Here is a 17,887-nt window from a genome sequence, read left to right as displayed (position 1 = left end):
TGTCTTGCTAGTTTCTTTGTACTTTTGTTTATGTTTCCCTGTCTCCAGTATCTATTTCCTGTGGTTGAAGAGTAGAATACTTTCTTATGTTACCTGTCTGTTTTCGTCAAGCTGGTCAACGCCTCCTGGAACCCTCTCTGGAACACTGGTACAATGAACAAAATAGTGACCCCTCCCTTGGGAAAGCACCTCCAGTGCCTCAGCTATTACAATGCAACTTGGTGGAATATTGGACTATGTACAATGGAGGAACCCACTAACCCCTCATCACATTTCCCAGTTTGCACACACTCAGTTACTCCTTTAATTAATCTCCTCTCCAGTGATGCAAGAAGAGGAGCCTCTTATGGTTATGCACTGGTTGGGATAATAATAATAATAATAATAATAATAATAATAATAATAATAATAATAATACATTTTATTTGTTAGGCGACTTTTATGGCACTGAAGTTTGCCTTACAACAATCAAAATATAAAACACAATTTAAACAACAGACAACAGCAGAGTTTGTAGCAGAACAAAATAAGTGGGTTTTCAGATCAGTCTTAAAAACTGAAACTGAGTCAATATTCCTGATGTCAGGGGGCAGGGAGTTCCAGAGACGGGATGTGTATGTGTCCTAATAACATGACATTTAAAAGTTAATTTTGAATTACTTTTAATGGGAGAGTGAGCAGCAGTGGAGGACCATTCATATGAAAAAAGAGAAGATGTATATATCCTTTATTTTGGAGTCCGACAAAACCGTTCGACGTTTGATGCGTGTTTTTGCTATCGATTGGCCAACTTACCCTTCACTCACGACGTAGCCGTGTCTCATTGGCTGGAACTGTATATTGTGGGAGGTAATGTTTTTTTACGCATTCTGGGGCGGGACTGTTGGGTCCAACAGGAAAACTACAGAAAGGCGAGTATCTCACTTAAAACGATAAAACTTTAGAAGTGATTTTCTAGAACGGGTCTGCACTTAGCTGTTTTATGTGTTGGTGTAACTATTAGATTCAGGGGGTTTCATAATAGTTTGTTGCCGCTTGACAAGAAGCCAGCCGTATTAAAAAGAAAACTATGCAAAGTTAGCAAGCTAATAGTTAGCTTCTTGATTTGGGCTAGGCTACGTTAGCTGACACTCTACTTCCGTAAGGAACATTAGTAGACCAATACCTTAAATTACAGTTAAAGTAACCTTGAATTTACATTATGTGTAACTTCAGTCATTTAGCTTAAGGTTTAGCTGCTAATTTAAATAGCCTTTAAAGGTAAATGTCAATAAGAGTGAAGAAGAGAAGTTTAAAAGCAACGTAAAGTTGCTAAATTCTCCAAATACCACTTAGCTAAAGAGCTTAAACGTTTAATGATCTCTTTTTAATTTCAGGCAGTGTTTTAAAATATTTAACATTGAAGTGTCCAGAAATACTGCCATTCATCTGAGAGTGAATTTACTTGGAGTCTGTACTTAAAATATTTCTTTGAATATACAGAAAATTTAATAGAAATGCATCCTTATGTTATCTGTTTTGTAATAAAGGCTATGGCAGAATGAGCCTAAAAAAACCAGTAAAGTCGGTCTCAAATATTTAACAGAGAGAATAGAAATAATGCTGTCACTTTTCATGATAAACAGTGATTTATGGAGGTTTGTTAATCAAAAATGTTGAAAACCGGTTGGTGTATTGCGTGTTTTGAGGCATACATACTGAAGAAAGCTCGCTCGTTCTTTTGAGATTTTGCAACAGAGTTCAGTCGTCAGAGATTTATGAGGAGTGGAAGTAACAAAAATGGATGACATGAGGTGATGAGTTAAAGATAGAGCAGGGATATGGGTGTAAATATGGAAACATACGGATTTATCAAAACAGTTTTGTGGAGTTGCATTTATCATTTGTCATTTGCAACACAAAATCTGCATTTCATCATGTCAGGAAAGGGGCCTAAATGGAAGTTATGAAATATATGTCAGCTGAAAAGTAAAGTGATGATTTGCTGCTGACTTGAAACTTTGTTATATTATTTGAGCCTGTGTTACTCTGATAATGTTTGCAAATTTACCCTTTACACTGAGTCAAGAACAACAACCCATTCACTCGTAGGAGAAGCTTGACTTTCAGATATTTTTATCACCAAAAAGGAAAAATACAGTTTATTTTATTTCCTCCTTTTTGAAAATGTTTGTTTCTTCCATTCTGGAGTCCACTTCCCTAAAATGATAAATGAAGGATTTTTGTTAAGAATCATTATTTTACAGTGCTGTTTGTCACTATTTGTTGCCACTTAATAAGCATGCTAATAGTAAAAGTACACGTGCATGTTGTGTTTATTCTAAAGCCACATTAGGGTGAAATATCTAGCAGTATTGTGCAAAAGTCCAGCCCTCATTACTTATATATTTCCATAGAAAATAGTTTCAGTTATTTACCGAAACATGTTGAAACATAACTATAAATACAGAAAATAAGGTAGAACAGAGATTGTACAATTCTAAGAAGCTTGAAAGTGAATATTTGGTCTGAGCAGCTTTATTTCTCCAAAAGAGCCTGAACCCTCTTAGACAACCTCTGTTATGTATTTACATCTCAAAGCTCTTCTTTGGATGTCGGCTGCCTTTTGTTCCGTTCTCTCTGGGAATCACCTTGTTGCTGCAAAAATCCTATTTTCTGTCTGTCAAACTGTGTTATCTTTGGTGTTTTTCATTGATGAAACTAAAGAAATGGGAACAAATGATGTGTCTTTGTGACAGGCTGCCAGTAACAAAGTGCCTAAAGATCCAATTTAAATTTGCTTCTTTGCTAAGTTGTCTGTTATGTGTAGACACAACATTGGTTCATCCCTTGAGTTAATGTTGTGTAATGTTTTATTGTAAGAAAGACAAAGAAATTCAGCCTTCTTTTGTCCAGCCTCATCCTATCAACACAGAACTGCACAACAAGTTGCTGCTAGGTTGTTTATGGTCTGCTTTGGCTGGAGATGCCAGCAGGATGCAGTGAGTTGCAGCAACATGACTGTTACCAAAGAGCAGGGCAGAGGAACTTGAAATAAGTTCTGATGAAATCTTCAGAGCATGTGATTGATTTGCTCACGACTCAATGGAGCTGTTTGTCAGACATTTATAAAACTTCCAAAATGGCCAATCTCATTTCAGTTTTTTGTTTCCTTTAACAAAACTAGCTTTTCATTTGGGCTCTCAATAACTTCTGCTTTTATAGAGATGCTCACACTTACTGATGATCAGTTAATCAGTGCATTCATCAGCAGCATTTGGCTGCTCCTTACCCTCTTAACTCACGTGGAAGCAGTAAGGGTTCACTTGATTTTTCACATGCTGCTTCTGTTTTGTTCAGTAAAGAATGACACAGTGACACAACCACATGTTGTTCACCTGAGGTTGGATTTACTGAGTTTTAACTCCTGCTAAGGACCAGATTATCTTTTATGTTCTTAGATGTAAAGCATTAGAATTAGAAAAAAAATAAAAAATTGAAGTAAAGATTATTGTGTTGGATCAAAACTGGACTTTAAAAATACATATAAACACGTTTGTCGGACAATAATTGCACCAAATTGAGCTTTTCTAAGCTGAATAATGCAGTTGGGTTCCGACTCAATGTGCTCCACAAATGCTCCAAGTTCCCATCTTTGAGGAAAAACACTAAAGTGTGTATTAATACAGCTGAATTCCCAATAAAGCTGCTCTCATTCACACATTTTTCTGTTTCTTTTGTCAGAAACTGGGACTGAAAATCAGACCATTAAGACTGTGTGTCAACTCGCTGCTCTAATAAAAAACAGATTTTTATTTTGTATTTTTTTTTATTATTATTTTGTTTTATAACCACAGCCTTATCTGACAAAATACCATTGAAGTAACTTAAAGACAACGTCTGTGCAGTGAATTCGGCTCTACTTACATGTACCGTGATGTCCCACAGAGGAAGTTGGAGGCAGCAGGATGACTGGAAGGTTTTCCAGGCTGTCTCGTGGAGTTTTGATCTTAGCTTGACTCGGCTGTGCATGTAACTGTACTGACTTTAAACATGAGTATTTTGTATGTGTGCATGTAGAACTTGGCTGTAAACGCTGCGTTTAACTTGTCTTTCAGATGGCTGCAATCAGAAAGAAACTCGTGATAGTCGGCGATGGAGCCTGTGGGAAGACGTGTCTCCTCATTGTGTTCAGCAAGGATCAGTTTCCTGAGGTCTACGTTCCCACAGTGTTTGAAAACTATGTGGCAGATATCGAGGTGGATGGTAAACAGGTGAGCTTTGTCGTTTTTAAAGTAAAATCTCGTGTGGTTTTAACCTTTAGTTTTGTATCCAGTTTGGTTTTTATTTGTTACAAACATCAGATGAAACGGTGTCAGGCCTTTCAAGTTTTCCACACTCTGGCTGCTATGACAACAGTTGAGCTTGAGCACTGGTCATGGCTGCCCACACAACGTTGCAAACAATTGTTTGAGCCAGAGTCAGACCCTGAGAATGGATATACTCTAATGTTTGGCACACAGAAATAGGTTTATGCCGACGGTGGCCGGAACTTCGCCGTCAAATGAAACTTTATCCACTCCCGTCGTAGGTCCTCTGAGACTGGGGTCTTATGCAGGATCTTGTTCTGATCACTGCAGCCAACAACAGAGCAACTTACATGCTTAGCTCTCAAATTCACCATACTGCCAACTGTTTTTCTTCACTGCAATGAATGAAATATGGGCGCCTCAACTGAGCTTTGCTGTTTTATAACCTCAAGGGCGTGGTGGGTGGAGATTGGGTGTTGGCCACTGCTGGAGTTCAGAATCTGTACGCGTCAGACTAGGGGGACAAGAGAGTGAGTGGCCGCAGTAGCGCACACGAAATGGACGCGGTTGTTGTTTCTCACACTGGGGGGGGGGTTGTACGCACCTGGAATTCAAATATATTAGTGTAAAAGAGCTGGAAAAGTGATTTTTGCATAATATGTCCCCTTTAATTTCGATGAAACTGGTGTATTTATCATCAAAATAAGTATCAGCATTCATCCATCCGAAATCCAAAGAGTTTCCAAACAACAGATGATGATCCACTTCCAGGGATGAGCTCTTTGGTTTCTGTTTCTTTGCTCTGCTCTCTGTTCTCGTTTATTTGAATTTGATGAACTGTGCAGCTCTGGTTAAAGCACAAATCCATGGGTCAATTATTTGATTCTAAAAATGAAATGAATTGATTTGTCTTCGTTCTGGATGAACAAATGCTTCATCTGTGTTTTTCATCGTTCTTATTTTGTTTGTACAGACCTTTGTGTCTGAAGTAAAGTTTGATGTAAAGAAATATCGAATAAAGGTGTGTCGAACCCTTCTGGTTGTCCTTCCAGGTGGAGCTGGCTCTGTGGGACACAGCAGGTCAGGAGGACTATGACCGCCTGAGGCCTCTTTCTTATCCCGACACAGATGTCATCCTGATGTGTTTCTCAATCGACAGCCCTGACAGCTTAGGTGAGGTTTCCTCTTTGTTGCTGTTGTTTTCAAACCAATGTTCAGTTTGCCTCTGCTCCATGCTCAACTCCTCCACCTTGTGTCTGATCCAGAGAATATTCCAGAGAAGTGGACTCCAGAGGTCAAACACTTCTGTCCCAACGTGCCCATAATTCTGGTGGGAAACAAGAAAGACCTGCGAAATGATGAGCACACACGCAGAGAGTTGGCCAAAATGAAACAGGTTGGTAAAGCCTTCACTTCCTGAGTCTTTTAAGATGTTGGTACATGGGGGGTTCAGGGTTCTGGCTAAATGTAGGCCGCAGTTAGCATTTTCAGGAAAAGTTCAAACAAATTAAAGTCAACTTGGAGCTTTTTTTTTTCTGAAAAAAAATAGGACTTTATTCTCTAAAGTAATGCTTTGTTTAAAGGTGACATCTTAAGCTCTTTTTAACAATTTGGTCTAATTGAGATGTATGAGACAGGCTTTGGTCGAAAATGCCTTTTGTTTTCATGACAGTGACTCTCTTTTGACACATTTTGACAGGTTTATATGAAAACCTACAGGCCAGTTTGGCAGGTGATGAATGAAGCAAATCATTGTGGTTATTCATCCTGGCAGTGCTAACCCACTACAACACTATGCCACGACGGGTCATACAGCCATTGGCTGCGTGCACGGTGTCGTTTACACGCTGCGATCTTGTCTGCCTGGACTAAGTGCAGCTGAATGAGGTGTGAAATTTAAACGAAGTGACGTGTAGAATGAAAAACAAAAATGCGGTGGTGGTTGAACGGCTTGGAGAATGAGGCGGGGGAGAATGTTGACAACAAAAGAGGAGGTGAGACAAAGAAAAAGAGGTCGTTCATTACAAAATGGCTCACAAGTAGTGATCGGCTGGTGTTTGACCAAGAAAAAAAAAACAGCCGCATCTGTGAAAGAGCAGGAAACTGCGCCTGGTCACCTGAACCTTTGAGAAGACCTGGCCTCAGTCTTTTTGATCCTCTTCTCACCATCCCAACAACTGCAGCAGCTACGAGCATTAGTGTCATGAAGCACGTAAAGAGTGGCTGGTGCTCAAAGTGAGATGCTCCGTGAGCTGAAAATCCAGCTGAGCTCAACTTATGTCTAAGTATAAGACTTTGATTCAAGCAAAGCCATTGAGATTCGTCATGAAGATAGTTTGTGCTCATGTGGGCCAGAGTTTGTGCGCTAGCATCAAGCAAAAGGAACTGAGAATATTCAGAGTGGTTAGGGTGGCTGTTTTATATCTTAATATTCCAAAATGTTGGACAGCCAAATGTCTGCATGTTATTTAAGTGTTGTAAAAAAATCTACCAAGCTAAAGGTTAAAGTTTGAAATGTGTTGAGAGCAACCTTTGTTCCTTTCTGGAAAAGAGAATGTTGTTGTTTTGCATTTTAACGAAAATGAGCACAATCGTATGAATAAATGCATTCCGTTGCACTCATCTGCCTTATTTTCCCCAAAAGAAAATATAAGCTAGTGGAAATTCTGATTGGTAACTTGAGAAATCTACCAGCCGTGTTGGCAGACGATCCGAAAAGTTGCTGATTGCTGAGTACTCAGCTTATGTATCAAGCAAGCCGAAACGCCCCAGTATGGTTGCCACGATGACGGCAGGGTGTCATGCCGGCCATATATAGTGACACGAGTCGATGCGCCAGTAGTTGCAATCTTCTCTGTCACAGAGGTGTCGCTGCTAGGTGAAGGTTACCGCTAACTACTCTGCAACAATGAAAATGCAGAAGAAAACAATTTCCCTGTCAAGAGCAGGAAGAGTAGCGCCAATGATCAGCATTCTCACCTCTGCTTACCTAACAGCTGATGAGCCTACAGAAGTTATCATTTCAATAGGCATGATGATGCCCATCTCACCTCCAAATACCTGAGCATTCTCACCTCTGCTTACATAATAGCTGACGAACCTGCAGAAGTTGAAATTTCAATAGGTGTGTTATCACCATCACAGTGATATATTACCTTTTCTTTGTTTGTTTGTTATGAAATAGTGTGCTTCAATGGACACACTCTGGAATTCTCGTTGCCTTTCAGGATGCAATAATGATCATAATTGATCGGTTTGCTGTTTTACTTATTTATGCTCTTTCAGTGCAGACGCACTTTCTCGTTGAGCCTGTTTTCGAATTGGTCCATCCAGTTTGTCCTTCTCCGCACGCTCTAAGTTACAAACTTTGACTGGTGCATGACTACCCGCCGCCTTTTCATGGCACGTGACGTCTAAATGATGCATTTCCGCCTAGCGCGCCATGATGCGTCAACTACAAAACAAACTTAAGAAAGCAGCATGAAGAAAGTTTCTGAACAGAAAGTGACAAAACCCTGAAATTCTATCAGCTTGAACCAGAGTCCAGGAGCTATGAGAGAAGTTCAGTCAACATAGTTGCAACAGGATGTTGTCGAAGCGTTAGTTTTTAGGATGTTTGTACGTTGGCTAAGGACACTGTCATGCTGCTGTGGAGAGTTACGATGTGTTTACGTACGTTACCTGTCGTTAGAACCTGAAAATCTGTTGTGTAATTTAATGCAGTAAACACAAACATAATGAAGCTGTTCCTCCAGTCATATAAAAACACTCCAGCTCTATATGTAGAAATAGATAGTTACTGATCCCGGAGGGAAATGGTTTAGCAGTGTAGCTGTAAGTTAGCAGCAGATGCTAGTAAACAAAGCTTTCTCATCAAAAGCAATGAACCAAGCTGGAGATGTACACAGCGTAACTCGGAGTAATGCACGTGTACCGTTAATTACTGCGTTTAAACATTTCGTATATATTAACCTCATTAAACAGTTGTACTTGAAGACCTGCATCTTTATCAGAAACATGCCGATAATGTAATGCTAACACACAGAGAGCGGTGCGTGGTGTTCAATGTAGCGACGTGAGTGAGGAGAGGACCGGTGTTGTGTTGAAAACACAACACATCCACACAGCTGCAGGTTGTCTGAATTGCAGAACGTATCCGTTCAACTAGAAAGCTTCAGTTAACAAAGTAATGTGGTAACAATAATGTTAATCTTTCAGAAAGTAACAGCGATAACTCCTTACTGGGGGCTCACACCAAGAGCATCTTGAGCTGCTGTGGTTGGTGGTCACAACTCGAGTTGTCACGATACGAAACCAGACAAAGTATCACAGTTCTGGGTATTATCGCGATACGGCGGCCTTTTTTTATGATTTTGATTTTGTTTTATCCAAACAGGAACCGGTGAAGTCGGAGGAGGCGAGGGACATGGCTAACCGGATCAACGCCTTTGGTTACTTGGAGTGCTCGGCCAAGACGAAGGACGGAGTGAGGGACGTGTTTGAGATGGCCACCAGGGCGGCGCTGCAGGCCAAGAGGCGAGGAAAGAAGGGCGGTTGCGTTCTGCTATAAAGCGTCGGGTCAGGGGGGGGGGGGGGTACAAACATTCCTTCTGGGTCTTTGTGTGATGTCAGTGGGCAGATTTGAATCCAAACCAGGTCAAAGGAGAAAAAAGGAAGAAAAAAACAACAGTAAAAAAAGGGAGAATATAAGTTCAAGTCCAAGGTTAGATACTTTAGCAAGCTTATAGACTTACTGTATACATATAGTTTGTTTTTGTTTTTTAGAATTACTTGTAGCTGAATTAAAGAAAGCACAGAAATAGGAACATCGTCATCCTAAACTGAAGCTCTGTGGTTTGTGAACGAGATCCCAGGTTTTCCCACAGATGTATGCCTGCATCAGTAATGGTTGTAAGACTTCCACGGCGTAGAGTGTGAACATACCTGTCTCTTACTAAACCTGTGAAGATGTGAGGTGCCCACTGAACATGGGCAAAGCTCCACAGATCATTTACACCACGCCTGAATAGGTTAATGCCTTCTTATCTGGAAAGTTTTTCTTTTTTCTTTTATTCCCTGCAGATACAAATCTGCTTTATATCTTCTTTGGACCCGTAGTGTTGGATCCATTTACATAAATGCATGGTTTTAATGAGACCATTTCAATTAGATTTGAGATGAATGATGCTTTCAAGCTAGAAAACTTCCATTCAATTGATTTAATTTGACTGAGACTCTAAATATTTAAAAACGGTTTTAGCATTTTGTTTTTTCTTCAAACCACAAGATGCATTAATATAGAAAATAAAGTAATAGTTAATTAATCTTCTTTTTACAATAAAGAGAACAGCTGTGACTGAAGTTGAAGGAGCCAAAATAAAGGGCAAAATCTCATTTATTTTATGCAGCTAGAATTTACAGATTTCCCCTAAATGCCTCATGTGCAAGCAACTGGTATTTGAAAAAGTCTAAAAGCCAAAATCTGGAAAAGCCCTTGTCCAAACAGCTACATCCCAGCTAAGTCTGGGGTAGATTAAAAGTTAAAAGTTGTATATTCACCTGGATATTATTTAGTTATTACTGAGTGAATATCCGGTTCCACTGTAACGAAGGCAAAGTTTATTATTAACAGTCTCAGCTATGATTTGTACTGTTCCAGCCTTTTAACCTAAGTAATAATCAGATAAAAACTGTTATGACAATCTGACAGACTGAAGCTCTCATCATGTTTCAAACTGGTTGTTAGAAATGGCTTTCAGTCACATTTATGTCTGCAAAGCGACTATGATAACGGCAGCCTTTACAGTAACGAACACATGTCAACCACGGAGGCTAAAATAACCCAGCAAGAACAAAAAGATGACTCCAAAAAGATCTTTGTACCTATTTTCCCTGGCAGACTGTTAAAAACACAGAGAGCCAATCAAAACGCAGCCGGATCACGTTTCTGCTCCATGGTTCTGAAAGACAAACCTGAGCTTCACACAGTTTCCTTAAAATCATTCATATTCTTTGTAGGAAGAATCGATTAAAGCTTTTCTTTGTCATTTATGAGCGAACTGATCGCTAAAAAAACAGAAACCTAAAGGCTAAAGGTTAGCCTCGCAAAATAGCCAAAAGTTAGAAATGACGCAGTAAAAAAAGCAGAAAATTGGCTTCAAATTTCTCTGAGGTTTGTTCTTAACTGATAATTGGCGCCGTACGGCTCAGCTGGCAGAGCAGGCGTCCTGTGTACTGAAGCTTAATTCTTCCCTCGCGCTCTCTTCTGGTTTTCCTGTTGAATAAAGGCAGAAACAAAAAATGATAAAATGTAGTTTTTATACTTGGTGTGGACGGCTTTAACTCAAACCCTCCGTCTGACTCACGGTAATGCATTAAGTGAAAGTCAGCGTTTGTCTTTTCGGAGGCCAAACTTGGCTCTAAAGTTCTCATCATCCAGTTCAGACGCAGCGTCCCTTTTTTTTTTTTTAACTTACAGAAAGGCGAGCCCACGATGGTCACCTGACGCGGACACACGTAAATCATCTTTAATATTTTTCAGCATTTAGAAGTTTCAGTCTCACATTTGGGGAAGATTCCTTTAAGTTATTTTGAGTAAATGCAGCTTCTGAAGCTGTATTTGTTCCCTTTTCTGAGAGCTTGAGAGAGACTTCTAATGTGTTAATATCCTGAGATTTGGATGTAAAACTGGCTCCTTGCTGCATGAGGCAGCTATTCAGATTGGAATCATCATTTTCTTTATGCTCAGGAAACAAAGGCAGATACAGAACATCCCGAAAAGGCTCATCTGCAAACATAATGTGTAGATTTGGGTTTTAAAGAGTTCAAACATTTATGCTTTAAGCGGCTTTTGGAATCTCTAACAGTAAGAGGGGGTGTGAATTTATGGAGAAGCAGATCTTTGATTAAAACGGTCATATTTAAGGCGAACGGGTGTACTCAGTACTATATTTAGGAAGAACCCAGTATGTTTAGCTGTTGTCTTGATCAGTTCAGTACGTTTCCACAGCATTAATTATCATGACATGAGATTTTACTGTGATTTTAAACCTTTGCTAAGCTGCCATCGATGAAACAAAAAACACTTCATTTCCACATTAAAAGTCCTCCAGCAGCTCGCGGGACAGATTTGTTCTTGTTTTGAAACTGTTGAAAGTCGGTGTCAAAAACTTCAAAACAACAAAAACCAGTAAAGTGGAAACAACTGGTGAAAGACAACAGGATTTCTTACCTTTGTGTGTTACAGATCAGATGAATTATTCTTATTTTAACATGTTAAACGTCCTGCATGGCGCTCTGCTTTTATTTAAAAATCAACCTTTTGATTTGAACATTTATGGTGGAACGAAGCTTTCTTTACTGTCTGCCACTTCTCGCTTTTTCTGCTTTTTATTCCATTATATGTTACTTTAACTTCATGTGATATTCTACTGGCTTACCTGGTATTATTTGCACAAAAGGGTAAACAAATAGGTCAGCGTACGTATGAAAACATTATGGTGAATTCTGAAATACAAAAGAATTGGTTACTTGTAAAAGTTGTTCTTTTATATATAAATTTATCCTCAGATTTCTGCAGTTGTCCTTTTTTTTTAGATGTATTCTAAAATAAATAAATTGGACAGAGAATGACCAAAAATTCTGCTTTATTCTTATTATATGAAAAATTGTGAGTGTGTGTGTGTGTATATATCAATGTGTATATATGTATATGTATATATATATATATATATATATATATATATATATATATATACACATGTATATATATATATGTGTATATATACACATGTATATATATATGTGTATATATACACATGTATATATATATGTGTATATATACACAGTACAGGCCAAAAGTTTGGACACACCTTCTCAGTCAATGCGTTTTCTTTATTTTCATGACTATTTACATTGTAGATTCTCACTGAAGGCATCAAAAGTATGAATGAACACATGTGAAGTTATGGACTTAACAAAAAAAAAGGTGAAATAATTGAAAACATGTTTTATATTCTCGTTACTTCAAAATAGCCACCCTTTGCTCTGATTACTGCTTTTCACACTCTTGGCATTCTCTCGATGAGAATTAATTCATCCCAAAACTTAACTTTAGTTAGACTGTAGTTTTATTTAAAAGTATAATAAACAATTAATTAATAATTTTTTTGTCTCAATCCACTGATGTCACCTCAGAAAATATCAGAGCTGTGGTTTCTTAGTGAATACATGTTGACACGTGGAACTTAAATAACCCCCAAAAACATGTTTCACCAAGCTAAAGTCCAAATCTGAGAGCTCAGGGGCCTCGAAAACGTTGCCTACATCTGGTCTCACGCACCTTTCCTCTGTAAATCTCCATAAACAGACACTGAGGTCAGGTGCACAAGATAATCATCTCGCCTGGGTTCCTCTTAAATAAAGAAAAGACTACGCAGAGTACAGTACCACACCCCCCGTCACCTGTCGTCCAACCAACAACCACAAATCCTGCCTCAAAGAAGAAGTTTACAGATTGTGAGCAGCCGGAGAAAAGAGGGGAGGACCATCGGAGTGAGTCTAACGTCTCCACGCCTGCTGACGACTTCACGTGAACGGCGTCTATAATGTGTGATGGAGACCTGCCACAAAGTCCTGATAGCACGGCTCTGCAAAAGGAAACACAGCTCATTTAAAGACATCTGCGCTGCTTTCAGTTCTGCTTTCAGGTGCTGTAATTCCGCACCTGCGTCGGGCTCAATGAACGAGTGTCTGATGAGGAAGTCCAAGACGACCATGGCAGAGTTGGGTTTGAAGTCGTCAGTGGCCAGGAGCTCCTTCACCTGAAATAGGAGGTGGCGTGCTCAGTGTCACCCTCAGAACACAGAAATATTCCAATCTATCAGAGAAGCTAACCCTCTGTATCGGCAGCAGGTAGAAATCCTGCACCTCTCCGTCTCCGACTCTGGGCTTGAACTCGAGAGGAAGTTCCAAATCGAAGACGAACTGGCTCTCTGGGAACACCCCCTCTTCATCCTCGTACGTGTAGCTAAAAAATAAGACTGAAATGCTTAATGAAATAGGTGCAAATATCTACTAATCTGCTAATTTACTGCAGTATTAAAGCCAGAGGAGTTAAGAAAATGATCAATAAAATAAGACAAATGAACACACATGATGTTCAAAGCATAAATAAAAGAATGTGTTTCTTAGCCAGATACTCATTAAATACTCAACATCAAAGTATTTGTCTCTGTTGATTCAATTAAATCCTCTTCAGGTTATTTTCTATCAATTTAGACAGAAAAAATGCAACTCTGTCAAAAATATGTGTCCATTAGTTAACCGTCTTATTTACTGAAGTTTATTCAGTTTTAAGATGACATTCAAAACATTATCAGAAATTGTTCACCAAATTGTTCACCAAAAGGATGAACAACCCTAAATTAGAGAAAGCTAGGGCGGAATGGAGAATATAAACAGTGATTCCTGCCTTAATTGGACTTTTATTTCATTGAAACTGGTGCAAAACCAAAATGTCCCATGTTCTGTCTCATCAACTTTATTTAATATCTCAATTTATATCCATTCCTGCATTTCTGTGCTGCAACATGTACCCAAAAGAATTAGGATGAGACAATTTAGGGCAAGAAATTATCAAATAAATGAACTAAACAGGTGACTGTAACCATGATTTGGTCCTAAAGCAGCCTCCATGACTGGCTGAGGAGCAAAGATGCTCTGAGGATCTCCAGTTTAACCCTAATCCTAATGTACAGCGGGAGCTGCAGAATTCACCTTATGATGTAGAACCACATTCACTGAGGATTAGGTGCATGAGCTTCTTCATGCACAGGGTACTTGTTAGTGGATACACTCCAAGTCAGTTTGGACCCTTTCAAGGGATTTTTAGAGAATGAAAAAGTAAAATATTCCCTGACTTGTCTGGGATGAGCCAAGCTCACCTGACTGTTGCCACGGGATGAGCCTTCACAGCAACGTCTGCAGGGATGCAGGCTTCCTCCTCACATTCTTTAATCAGGGTGTGTTTGATGCCAACACCTGCAGCCAGACCGCCTGCCGCCTGACAAAAGACAACACGGTGCTTCATCCGCAGAACTCTGACGGTTCAGATGGAACCACCGAGCTTCCGACCTTCTGTAAGTTACAGTCTGCACTCACCATGTTGTCCAGCAGTCCAGGATACGTCTGCTTAGTTTTGGAGCGTCGTGCCAGCCACATGCTAACTTCACCACTGTTACTCACTGTGTATCCATTTATGTGGACTCCATATCGCTTCACCCCAAAGAGACCTGCAGTGTAGCAGCAGAATCAGCTCACAAACCCCCCCCCAAAAAAGAGGGAAAACACTCAGAGCTGAAGGCGTCCATCTGAGCTTACTTGTAGCTGCTCTTTCCATCCACATCACTGGCGGGTCAGAGAATCTGGGCATCACGCTGTACTTCTGAAAGATAAAAATGATTCAGATTTAACTTAATTTAAGTATTGAGGACATTTATTATCGGACAGAAGAAAGTTTTATAAATGTCAGCAGATTAGTAAAATATCCTAAGTAAGTAAATCAATTCTATTCAAATAGCTCTTTAAGAACATATGTCACAAAACAAAGAGATAATAATAGAAGCACAATTCAATATCAAAGAAAGACCAAACCTACCACATAATATACAGAACAGTTGAAGGAAAGAGCTTTTTAAAAATGTCCACATTGCTCAATCAAATTCAGTTCAGAGTTTAGGAGCAGAAACCTGAAAAGCAGCGTCTCCTTTAGTTCTGATCCTGGATGGAGGAACAACCAACAAACCCTGATCAGAGGAGCTCAGAGTCCTGTGGTTCTGATCGGGCTGCAGCAGATCTCTGAGCTCAGAGTCCTGTGGTTCTGATCGGGCTGCAGCAGATCTCTGACAGATGACCATGCAAGGCTCTGAGTGGAAGAACAAGAACTCTGAACTGGATTCTGAACCTGACCGGGAGCCGATGTAAATACATCAGACCCGGTGGAATATGAGAGCTTCTGGAAGGTTCTGTCAGCAGCCTGGCAGCTTCTCTGGACTGCTTACAGATGGTCCAGAGAAGCTCTGCTCAGACAATAAAAAGGTAATTACAATAATCAGGACAGGATGACATGAAAACACGGACGATCATTTCCATCTCTGCTGGGACAAAACAGACATGATTCAGGTTTATTCCTAAGCTGAGAAAACATGAAAGAACTACACTGTTTACATGCTGATCGAGGCTCAGATCCTGGACCATAAAGGCACCAAGGTTACATAAAGTAGGTTTGACTGAAGAAGACAGTAAATCCAGACTTTCTTACACCTTTGGGCCAAAACCAGCTGGAACAGGAATGAATGTGTCTGTCTTTTATGGACTTTATGCATTTCACAAACACAGAGATCTTAGAAATGTCATGAGGCTTAAAAAAAACTTACAGCTGGATATCATCTGTGTAACAATGGTAAGAAACACCTTTAAATGTACTTATTAAGTGACCTAAAGGAAGCATGTATTGTGCAAACAGCACTGGGCCCAGAACAGAACCCTGGGGAATTTCCTACAAGCTCTACAAGCTGTTGGATCATATTAGTTTTTTTTTTACACACTTTTCGACAGAAAATCCAGTCAAAGAAAGATCTGTTTGTCAAAGTCTCACCTCATCCCTCCATCCTCTGAGGCAGGTCAGAGAGTCCTCCTGTCTGAGGGTCTGCAGGACAGCATCCACAGCCTCGGATCTCCTCTCGTAGGAGTCCAGACTGTGACAGAGGCTCACTGCGCCCCCGTGTGGCGGGCTGAACACGTGCGGATGCCGCGTCAGCAGTGACGCTACGCGAGGAGGAATCCAACCAACCTGTGCTCCGTCTACCTCAAACCTGAAACAGCTGGTCCTACATGAGCCTGTGGGAACAAATGGGACTCTTTAAAAACTCCCTCCGCTCCGCCAAACTGAACGTTTAAATTCCACTACCTGCTAAATGAAAGTTGTTCATTCGGTGGAGCAGCTGGAGTATTTTTTCTGACCAGGCGGCTGAAGACATCTTAATGTTCTGACTGTCAAATTCTGCAGGTGTCAAATATGAACTGAGTGAACGAGCTGACCCACTTTCACACAACTAGTAAACCCTTCACGGGTTAACTGCGCATGCGCTTTTTTTTTTTTTTTTTTTTTTCCACTTAATACTTTATTGACAAATTAAAAGCTACAAACTGAGTTACAGAATCACTGGATTGAGTGCCTTTAGCAACAATCATAATCACCATATTTGACTCCCTGTTTGAATTATAAAGGAATGTTTTCCCCATTCTACCAAAACTGAATTAAATCTGGACAATAAAATTAGTAAATGCCAAAATATGAAGACTAAATGTTCAAGATTGTGCCACTTTAAATACAGGCTCAAAATTCATCAGCTCGAGTCATCCCACTTTTATTTTAAATCTCGTAATATTTTGGCCAAACTTTTAGGTCTAAATCTGATTTTTGTTTACAGTGACCAGCTGGTGCTGCTCTCTTGGACATCCCCGGTGAAAAATATATGTACTTTTTTTGCTTTAAAATATATTCTCATTTTCAACAGTATATTACCAATGTAACTATATAAATGTAGAAGTATGCTGAAGTCACACTTTACACACACTTTGAAGTAATTGTACTATTGTAAACTTTTTTTGGGAAAATATTAAAAGAAAACATGCTTTAAGTTAAAGTTAACTAAGTTAAAGTGAATTTATGAAACTTTTTTATTTTTATTTTTAAAGATTGTAATCTCAGAGGTGCTATAGTGACAGTGAACTGAAAGATATCTTTTAGATATATATTTTAATACCTTAAACTTTTCGTATATTTAAATTTTTGCTCTTATATTCAAACCCATAAAGTAAACACAAAGTATTTCGGTAAATTACTATTAAGTACTAATTATTTTAACGTATATTAAAGGAGCTGTGTGAAAAGTATGACTGAGCATAATATTGATGAAATAAATATGATGCGTGGCACTTTTTCAATAGATTTTATTTAAACATGTTCGACAAAGTAAGTTAACTTTATTTTACTTTTCAAACATGTAAATGAGTAAATATGCAGCCATGTACTGTAAGCTGTTCCACTTTAGCACTCAAAAGTACAATAAATACACTTCAGATTCAGATTAATATTTAGATATACTTAGCACAAAACTAGTTGTTCAAAAACTTTAAATAAATATACTTAGCAAATGTATTCTTCACCAGGGCATGGATGAGCCAGACTATAGGGGGACATGGTGAGGAGGAAAACACGCATTTTTAGATTTTTTTGCATGAATTGACTATTTGTAAAAACGTAGACGCAGTGTAAGTGTAAAGTGTAAGGGTTCCAGGACGGGGCTGTAATGATAGACCTGTCAGGGAAGAAAAATGTTCCTTCAACAAAAAAATGTGTTCAACTTAAGAATGTCGTCATTACGCAGAAGTGCAGAGGCCGGTGTTAGTAAACCTTATGCGAGTCACCAAGTGAGAAATTAAACCATTTTGGCGTTTTCTTTGACCTTTTGGCTGCTTTTACAGCTGGATGCAGTACCACTCCTATCCAGTCTGAAGGGGGCAGCAGAGCGGGC

General features: G+C 39.3%; 2 protein-coding genes across 3 annotated transcripts; one reads left to right on the top strand and one right to left on the bottom strand.

Annotated features, from left to right (window-relative positions):
- Positions 1 to 868: 868 nt before the first annotated feature.
- rhoaa (ras homolog gene family, member Aa) lies at positions 869 to 9,401 on the top strand. The gene is made up of 5 exons (XM_072367136.1): positions 869 to 911; positions 4,098 to 4,253; positions 5,342 to 5,462; positions 5,555 to 5,685; positions 8,686 to 9,401. Exons 2-5 carry the CDS (start codon positions 4,098 to 4,100, stop codon positions 8,857 to 8,859), a joined length of 582 nt encoding a protein of 193 aa, XP_072223237.1. The 5' UTR covers positions 869 to 911; the 3' UTR covers positions 8,860 to 9,401.
- Positions 9,402 to 12,144: 2,743 nt separating this feature from the next.
- Positions 12,145 to 16,414, bottom strand: tpk2 (thiamin pyrophosphokinase 2). 2 transcript variants are annotated; one of them, XM_072367639.1, is made up of 8 exons: positions 16,258 to 16,414; positions 15,946 to 16,187; positions 14,670 to 14,733; positions 14,451 to 14,581; positions 14,234 to 14,352; positions 13,185 to 13,317; positions 13,015 to 13,111; positions 12,145 to 12,937 (listed from the first exon to the last, which is right to left on the bottom strand). In XM_072367639.1, the coding sequence occupies exons 1-8, from the start codon at positions 16,325 to 16,327 to the stop codon at positions 12,891 to 12,893; spliced, it is 903 nt and encodes a 300-aa protein (XP_072223740.1). In that variant the 5' UTR covers positions 16,328 to 16,414; the 3' UTR covers positions 12,145 to 12,890. The 2 variants fall into 2 exon arrangements, with proteins under 2 accessions (XP_072223740.1, XP_072223741.1); XM_072367640.1 differs by having other exon boundaries at positions 14,670 to 14,730.
- Between the last annotated feature and the right edge of the window lie 1,473 nt (positions 16,415 to 17,887).

The sequence above is a fragment of the Leuresthes tenuis genome, unplaced genomic scaffold (assembly GCF_036924035.1).
Source record: "Leuresthes tenuis unplaced genomic scaffold, fLeuTen1.0.hap1 SCAF_16, whole genome shotgun sequence".
Taxonomy (NCBI): Eukaryota; Metazoa; Chordata; class Actinopteri; order Atheriniformes; family Atherinopsidae; genus Leuresthes; species Leuresthes tenuis.
Note: the sequence above shows the minus strand (reverse complement) of the source record. Positions and strands in the feature narration are given on the sequence as shown.

Excerpts from the sequence above, each read along its gene's own strand:
- tpk2 (XM_072367639.1), bottom strand. The coding sequence starts at position 16,327 with ATGTCTTCAGCCGCCTGGTCAGAAAAAATACTCCAGCTGCTCCACCGA. Across the intron at positions 14,582-14,669 it reads GATGGAAAGAGCAGCTACAA|GTCTCTTTGGGGTGAAGCGA; the intron begins GTAAGCTCAGAT and ends GCTACACTGCAG. Across the intron at positions 13,318-14,233 it reads CATCCCGTGGCAACAGTCAG|CTACACGTACGAGGATGAAG; the intron begins GTGAGCTTGGCT and ends CTTATTTTTTAG.
- rhoaa (XM_072367136.1), top strand. The coding sequence starts at position 4,098 with ATGGCTGCAATCAGAAAGAAACTCGTGATAGTCGGCGATGGAGCCTGT. Across the intron at positions 5,463-5,554 it reads CGACAGCCCTGACAGCTTAG|AGAATATTCCAGAGAAGTGG; the intron begins GTGAGGTTTCCT and ends TGTCTGATCCAG. Across the intron at positions 5,686-8,685 it reads AGTTGGCCAAAATGAAACAG|GAACCGGTGAAGTCGGAGGA; the intron begins GTTGGTAAAGCC and ends TTATCCAAACAG.